General features: G+C 51.6%; 1 protein-coding gene across 1 annotated transcript in view; it reads left to right on the top strand.

Annotated features, from left to right (window-relative positions):
• Positions 1 to 7251, top strand: part of CDS2 (CDP-diacylglycerol synthase (phosphatidate cytidylyltransferase) 2) — a gene marked incomplete at its 5' end in the record, with an annotated part of 7483 nt that extends 232 nt beyond the window's left edge. The window contains 11 exons of the mRNA XM_009876870.1: positions 789 to 897; positions 1265 to 1362; positions 1875 to 2014; positions 2276 to 2334; positions 3061 to 3143; positions 3968 to 4055; positions 4332 to 4400; positions 5047 to 5199; positions 5509 to 5628; positions 6234 to 6337; positions 6932 to 7251. Of these exons, the coding sequence (XP_009875172.1) occupies positions 789 to 897; positions 1265 to 1362; positions 1875 to 2014; positions 2276 to 2334; positions 3061 to 3143; positions 3968 to 4055; positions 4332 to 4400; positions 5047 to 5199; positions 5509 to 5628; positions 6234 to 6337; positions 6932 to 7061 (1153 nt within the window). The remainder of the gene's footprint in view (positions 1 to 788; positions 898 to 1264; positions 1363 to 1874; positions 2015 to 2275; positions 2335 to 3060; positions 3144 to 3967; positions 4056 to 4331; positions 4401 to 5046; positions 5200 to 5508; positions 5629 to 6233; positions 6338 to 6931) is intronic.
• Positions 7252 to 8054: the final 803 nt, after the last annotated feature.

Raw genomic sequence — 8054 nt, 5'->3', positions numbered from 1 at the left:
GAACAAGCAGCTCTGGGAAGCGTGTGCAAGCAGGAAGGTGGCCCCGAGGCCGCGGGAAGCTGAAGATGGTGGTGGTGCTGGCCTGCCTGCCTGCTCTTGGCAGGTGGGAAGAGGCCTGGGTGAGGCAGAAGAGGGTTGCCTTTACCTTTGACAGCACTTCTCAGCAAAGACTTCGGCCGCGGTGGTTTTTCGCCGCTAGCGCGACCTACTTCTGCAGGGATGCGTGAGGAAAGTGTGCGGATAAGGACAAGGTTTAAGAATGAACTGGGAATGTTCTCTGCGGACTGCTCTGGGGAAAGAGCACCTGATGTGTATCCCAAGAGAAGGTGTCTCTCCTGGGTGTGCTGTGAGGATGGGAGAGGCTCAAGGCAGGATCTGTTGGAGAGGAGTGAGAGTACAAGGCACCAGGGCCCGTGTCTCCTCTTGAAGAGGAGTGCAGAGAGGGGCAACGGTCACTCTTTTATTTGAGCTTCTCCTGCTGCTCGTCCGAGGTGTGGGAAAGCCGTAGCAGAACAGGAATGGGCGCTGTTCTGTCCCCTTTGGGTGCCTTTGGAGACGCTCTGCACCTGGCTGATGCTGTCTGTGCTTCCCGATGCTGTAGCCACAAGACTGAGCGGAGCTGTAGCCTTGCAGCTGCTGCAGCCGGGCCTTCGTCAGGAGATCGGGGGCTCTGCAGCACGGAAAGGAAACTCAGCGTTTCCAGGGCTCAGTTTCCTTCCTGTGATGTGTGGAGAGCACAAGTGCTGTCCCGCTTCCTTGCTTTGTTTTGACTTTCTCTAACCTCTTTCTCTGTGGCCTAGATGGAAGAATTGGTGGGTAAGAGGCATCCTCACGCTGGCAATGATTACCTTCTTCTTCATCATCATCTACTTGGGACCCATGGTGTTAATGACAATAGTAAGTGCCCCGGAGAGATGTCCTGATGTTCACAGCAGCGGGGGGGGAAGGTTTGCAGGGACCATTGCTGGGGTGGGCAGCTCAAAGCCTCGTATTCGAGCGGTCCTTATTCAGCTGAGAAAACCTGGAAGGAATTTGTGACGCCCTGTCCTGGCAGTCAGCGTTTGGCTGTGTTTGAAATGAATACAAGGGGTTGTTGAAACCTGCAGAGGAAAGGGGAGGGAGAAACATTGTGGTGAGCTTCCCATGGGGCATTAGGAGACTTCTGCAGCAGCTCTGCAGTATCTTTTGCTCCACATGTGTTTTATTTCTGTGAGGAAAGAGGTGTTTAACCAACGTGACAGCTTCTGGATGTCTTTTTGTGTAGGTGATGTGTGTCCAGATCAAATGTTTCCACGAGATCATCACGATCGGCTATAACGTGTACCACTCGTACGACCTGCCCTGGTTCAGGACGCTCAGCTGGTGAGTGAGGGCGCTGCTCCCCTCCCCAGGGAACGCTTCGTGAATCCCACGATACGTGCAAGGACGGCGTTGGCGGGTGTCACCTCGCAGAGATGGACGTGGGTGCTTGGGTGGGATGGGGGTTTTTAGCTGGTTGTGTCCCCGGGCTGAGCAGGGGGAGAGGGCAGGAGCAGAGCTTTTGGGAAGCACACGGCGGGTGCTTTGAGGATGGCCGAGCTCTCCGAGGCTTGTTGAGGAGTGCCATCTAAAGGCAGAAAGTCCTTGTGCATCAGAAGGCCAAAACCAACCCCCCACGCCATAGTCCACCGCAAAGCGGAGCCGAGTGATGCAGCCACCGCCTTCAGGGAAGGCGAAATTTCTAAACTGGGGGAAATAAGGTTCTGGCTGTCGCTTGACGAAAGGCAGTTTGCAGCGTGCTAGAGCAATGTAAAAGCCTCAGCAATCCGTCACGTCCTGTGTTTCTCCAGAAGGTTTTTAGGGTTCCTGCTAACGAGCATCTGTGTCCTTCACAGGTACTTCCTGCTCTGCGTAAACTACTTTTTCTATGGCGAGACTGTGACAGATTATTTCTTCACCCTGGTTCAGAGAGAGGAGCCCCTGCGAATTCTCAGCAAATACCACCGCTTCATTTCCTTCGCCCTGTACTTAACAGGTAAAGACGGCGTTTTCCATTGGTTCATTTTGCCTGGGCTGGAGGGAAGAAATCTGCTTGAACTACCCTTGTCCCGCATCCTGTGTTCAACGCAGGCCTGTAGCAAATGATCTGTGCTCTTCAGTGGTGCTGTGACTTGGCTGCATGATTAGAGTAGCAGTGGCAAGTCTCTTCCTTGAGGTTTCATAGAAGAAAACTCTGTAATCTGTATGGGACAGCCAGGCCTGATTGTTTGTTTACTTCTCATCCATCTCTCAACAGGTTTCTGCATGTTTGTCTTGAGTCTGGTGAAGAAACACTATCGCCTCCAGTTCTACATGGTGAGGTTAAATGCAGGGCCTGGCTGCCCCCATACAGAGGCAGAAAAATAATTCAGGCTGCTTGAAAATGTTGTGTAGAGGTGACAGGGCAGTAGATGCTTCTGTTTGTGCATTGCAATGCTGTCTGGAAGTTCCTGGGAGCAGGCTGTATTCTTAGGAAGCGGGCTCTGACCAAATTTCCTTGCAAACACGTAACCCCTTCTCTCAGCACGTGTGGATGCTACTGAGAAACCTTTCTGCAAGCTGAGAGGACTGCACCAGGCTGCCTGACTCCTGTACCCAGGGGAGATCACCACCAGGGTTAACTGGCTCTGCCCTGCTTTTCCCAAACATCACTTTGCGTCCACACGGCTAGTTTTGCTTTCTGATCTATTCCGTGCACGGGGATGTGGCTCGGATGTCTATCAGTCTTCTCTTTTTACATAGTCAGAAGCTGAGTGAGGTGTGTGGGATGGGGTGGACTAAAGAGCAGTCGATCCAGCAGAAGTCTTCTCAGGGAAGGTCACCCAGGGGCTTGAGCTGAAGAACATGCCCATAACTTACTAGGGGTGGCTCTTCCCTGTTCTTTGTGACTCTGGGTGTTTGTCGTGGCGAAGGTGCACGCTAGAGATGAGGGCATGAGCTGTTCTCCGTGTGAGAGGGAGCTAACAGCACCTGATTCCTGCCAGCCACGCGGGCGGGCGGTGTCTCCAGGCGGGCTGGACTGTGTGCTGTCTTCTCTTCCAGTTTGGATGGACCCACGTGACGTTGCTAATCGTTGTTACCCAGTCGCACCTCATCATTCACAACCTGTTTGAAGGAATGATATGGTGAGTTGCCGCGCGTTCGGAGGCGCTTTGATTTCTGCGGCCCGAAACAAATCGCTGTGTTTTGAGTTAAAACGAGTGGCCAAGAAGAAGGTGCTTCCTATGAGGGACCAGCCTGTTCAGAGTAGAAAAGCAGAAGATTGAGTGGAACCTCAGCGCCTTCGGGCTTGCTTCGTGCTACTTGAGCAGTAGAGAGGGTTGTTGTAAACAAGCATCTGAAAATTGCTGCGGGATGCAGGGACCTTTCAGGCAGCCTCAGGCCTGTGTAGATGCTTTTCTCTTTATACCCACTTTGAGCAAATGGATGGGAAAGTGATGTTAAAACCGGCGCTGTGAGAGGAAGGAGATTGCAACCTGCTGCCTTACCCCAGCTGCTGTGCAGGGAGAAAGCCCCTTTGGTGGTCTTCCCAAAACCAGCAAGGCCAGGAACTAATTCTGGACGCTTTTAAGACTGCATGTTCCTCTGCCTGTCACAACCAGCCCAGAGCACTTTGGGAGCCGCCTGCTTGCAGCTAAAACACAGCGTTTCCGGGGGAAAGGAGGCAGCTGTCTAACAGCCTGTCATGTGTGACAGAAAAAAATGTGCTGAAAACGGGCTGGTTTGGGTACCCGGCCTGCTTTTTAGTCCAGAGCGTTGGAGTAACCCCCCACATCTCCCTGGGAGCTTCGGGTTGTTGCTCTTTGCGTTGCGTCGGAGGGGCAGATGTTGCTGGGACGTTGCTGTGGTGGCACCGCAAAGCGTCTGAGGAAACAACTGCTCGTTTAGTTGAGCCTCGGAGTTGTCTGATCTTGCAACTTTCCAACGGTTTGGTTCTCCTCCCATCTAGGTTCATCGTCCCAATCTCCTGTGTGATCTGCAATGACATCATGGCGTACATGTTCGGGTTCTTCTTCGGCCGCACGCCGCTCATCAAGGTTTGTAACGCTGTGCTGGACGAAACACATATTTTGGTGCCTTTTGGGTCTTGGTTCTATGTTCCTTCATCTCCAGTTTTGTGGGTCTGATTCAAGGCTCCAAATTAAACTTAGTGTGCATCCGTAAAGTTAAATTCACTGTTTCACACCGAGGTGTTGGTGTCAACTTCTCATTGGCATCAATTTGCCTCAGCCATTCACAAGCGAGCAAGGCCTGTGTACCCCTGCGGAGGTGTCCGGTTTGGAGTTAGCCCCTTCTCTCTCTCTCTCTGGCAGCTCTCCCCAAAGAAGACCTGGGAAGGTTTTATTGGAGGATTTTTTGCCACCGTTTTGTTTGGATTGCTGGTAAGTAGCGATCGTGTTGCTTATTTCCTTGGGCTCTTCCCTTTGTAGGGTGACAGGGCTTTGTCTGAGAAACGCAGCGCAGCTTTAAGCTCTCCCAGCTCTTGGCAGAGACTTTACGCTTTCCTTACTGAGCAGGATTTGAAGTGGTCCAGGGCTGTGTTTTGTGGAGCAGAGTACTGGAGGAAGTTTTTAGTCCCTATTAGACCCTGTGACATGCTCGTTACATCCTTGTAATGTTCTCTCTGCTGCTGTCATGTGAGTGCTGTGCATCATTTCAAGGGCTCTGGGGAGGATCCGGCGCTCTTGGAATATTCTTATCTGGTTTTATGAAGATCTCTGTGTCTGCTTGTTTCCATCCCCTCAGCCAAGCGGTGCAGCCTGGCTCAGCCTGTTCGTGCAGGGCTGGAGTTGCACAAGGCTCTCGCTGCTGCTTGCTGAACAGATGCACTTACTGAACGAAAACGCTTACTCTGCCTTTAGCCACCTACTGCTGCTCAGGAGAATAATCTTCTTAACGAAGTGTGGCTCCTTCCTCGACGTGTCTCCTTGAGCGGCCTTTGCACTTGAGACCAGCTCTGCCACATGGCACGGGAAGGCATTAATCCTGTTTTCTCTTGCCGTGTTCGCTCTTTCTCTCTCCTTGAAGCTGTCCTATGTGATGTCCGGGTACCGGTGCTTCACGTGTCCGGTGGAGTTCAACAACGACACCAACAGCTTCACGGTGGACTGTGAGCCGTCCGAGCTGTTCCAGCTGCAGGAGTACAACATCCCCTTGGTGCTGCAGTCTGTGGTGGGCTGGGTAGGACTCTCTCTGCTTATTGAATCTTATTTATTGGGATAGGAGCACTGAGAAAAGAGAGCAGGGCTTCATTTTGATGGTCTTCAAATGTACACAACGAGGGATGCTGGTGCATCCAGGAAAAGGAGGGATTTAGTGTTGCTCCATGTTGGCTGAAGGCCTAAAGGAATCGTCCCAAGTCTGGAGGGACGTTAACCCCCTTGAAAACCGACTGACTTAAAGCCTGGAGAGAGAAGGAGAGGCAAGGGGTGGGTGGGCGGCGCTTTTCTCATTGAAAATGCTTCTCTGATGTGTTTTTTGTCTCTGCAGAAGACGGTGCGGATGTACCCCTTCCAAATCCACAGCATCGCTCTGTCTACATTCGCCTCCCTCATCGGGCCATTCGGAGGCTTCTTTGCGAGCGGGTTTAAGAGGGCCTTCAAAATCAAGGTGAGGGTGATGAAGGTCATTTACATTTTCGAAAGGAAAGCCGAAGTGGTTCCTAACCGGTCCCTGCACTCCGAGGAGCGGCAGGCTGGCCTCTTTGGGAGGAGAGGGAAGGTTTGTTCGGTCGCAGATCAAATGCTGGAGCAGGGTCTAGTGTTTCTGAGAGACCTTAAAATTTCAGCGGTGATACTCTAAACCCCACTTCGATGCAGAACTTGAGGCAGAGGAAGAAAGACCTAGTCAGGAAATTTTGCAACCTGAGGCTTCTCTTGATGTCTTGCAGGCTGGTTTTATGTACAAACACTCCGTGTTCAGTTAAGAAGCCTTGAAAGGCAAGACGGGCTTGCAGGAGATAAGCATTAGCCTTCTTTGACCTTCGAGTGACAGATCTGAGTTAAGCCTCTGTGTCCCTCAGGCACTGGTAGTCTTCACAAAGGAGAAACTTTTAAAACCAGGGAGAGCTTGAATAAAATGTCTTCAGAGTCAGATTTTTGCTTTCTGCGAAGCATTAGAGCGAGGGTACTTTTTTTTGTGCCTGGAGGTACGTCAGCAAGGACGGGTCACGGGCACCTGAAACCGCTCAATGTGATCCCTTCCGCTTCGTGCAGGACTTTGCCAACACGATCCCGGGGCACGGGGGCATCATGGACCGCTTCGACTGCCAGTACCTGATGGCCACCTTTGTTAACGTGTACATCGCCAGCTTTATCAGGTATTTGTTGCTTTACGGTGAAGTTTGGGGGCCCTGTCAAACCCAGGTGACGTGTAATGAGAGACAGTTGTTACCCTGTTGGATTAACATCTACAAATACAAGAAAGGGAGGAAACGGAGGCTTGTACAGGGTCACGCAGAGCTGGAAACAGCCTTCATTTCCCAAGGTTACTCCAGTCCCTCTGAAACTGCCCCCTGTCCCTTCTGCATCCCCCTGAGTCTTGAGCAGGGTCTCCAGAGCTGAACGAGCATAAAAATCTGATTTTGTAGCCCTGAGAAGTATTCTGTAGCCAAGCGTAGAAGCAAGCCTGTAAAAGAGGTACTGAAGTTGTTGAGGAACCGTCTTTATGTGGCTGCTTTGATTTTTTGAGGGGGAGCATAAAGGAAGATGCACCACCCTCCTGAAACAGGTTGAGTTTGGGGATTTTTGTTTGCAGTTGAATCTATTCCGGCACCTCAAATGGCGTTGGGCTCTGTTAGGTCAGAACTGGTGCAGGAATGGCCCACATGGCTGGTACTTCCAGCTTGTTTGGGTTCCCTGATCATCGAAATCCAGCAGCGCGACTCCTCAGTAACGGTGCTTTTGTGTTTCAGAGGTCCTAACCCAAGCAAACTGATCCAGCAGTTCTTAACCTTGCGGCCAGACCAGCAGCTCCACATCTTCAACACGCTGAAAGCACACCTGGTCGACAAGGGCATGTTGGGGAGTTTGGAGGACGCGTAGGCAGCCGGGCGATCGGAACGGGACTGAAAACAGACGAGCCTCCTCGAGGAAATTCCTGGCTTGCCTGATTTAAGACAATAACAAGGCCTCATTTCACTGTAAATTTCCTTCCTTTCCTGGTAAATGTTTTGCATCTGTGGGGTTTTTTTTTTGTTTTTTGTTTTTAAATATATTTATATAGCTTGGGTTCCAGTGAGCGAGTTGTGGGTCCGTAGCTGAAAAGGCTTGGAAGGATTGTTGGGGGAAGTAGGAGGGGACGAGCGTCCTCGTGCTCTGCTCTGACCCCTCGATGCGCGTGGGCAGAGCTCAGCTGTTCCCGGGAGCGAGTTCGATGCAGGGAATTCCGAAAGCGTCGTCCGCGCAGCCGCCTCTGCCCGTGGGAGCCAGCGGGGAGGCGAGGCCGGGCTCGTGCTGCGCTCACGATGGCAACGCTGGGGACCGTCCTTTTCTCCGGTGGGAACTGTGAATGCGATGCTCATTTTCCCAGAGGGCGACGTTTCGTGCCGGCGTGTGGTCTCCTTGCGGGCTGCGCGGTGAGCGCGAGGCTCCGTCTCACATTCCCCCCCCCTTACGGCTGATATTTTTGACAAATAAGATTTTTAAAAGCAATTAAACCAGAAGTAGACTGGGGACGAGGAGTCGAGAAGCTGGTAGTTGCTGGTGGGGACGTGGGAGGTTCAGATCGCTTCGAAACTGAATCGGGCAAATAGATTTTAAAGAACATTGAGGTTTCATTGAGTAATTTCTGCCAAGTAAGAACAAACTCTTTAAATAACTTGGTTCATTTTTCCCCCCATCAAATAACCTTTCAGAAACAGTGAACCACGCTTTTTCATTTCCTGATGGTTGGAAGCCCCACACTGGGATATTTTAACTAATTTGGAGAGCAGTTTCCAACTTATTGGGGGGGTTTGGGGGTATTTTTTGTGTTGTTTCTTTTTCCTGAATTTTGCTGGTTGGGGCTCCAGCACCCTGCAGGTGCTGCCAGCCAGG

Source organism: Apaloderma vittatum, unplaced genomic scaffold (genome assembly GCF_000703405.1).
Source record: "Apaloderma vittatum isolate BGI_N311 unplaced genomic scaffold, ASM70340v1 scaffold22469, whole genome shotgun sequence".
Taxonomy (NCBI): domain Eukaryota; kingdom Metazoa; phylum Chordata; class Aves; order Trogoniformes; family Trogonidae; genus Apaloderma; species Apaloderma vittatum.
Note: the sequence above shows the minus strand (reverse complement) of the source record. Positions and strands in the feature narration are given on the sequence as shown.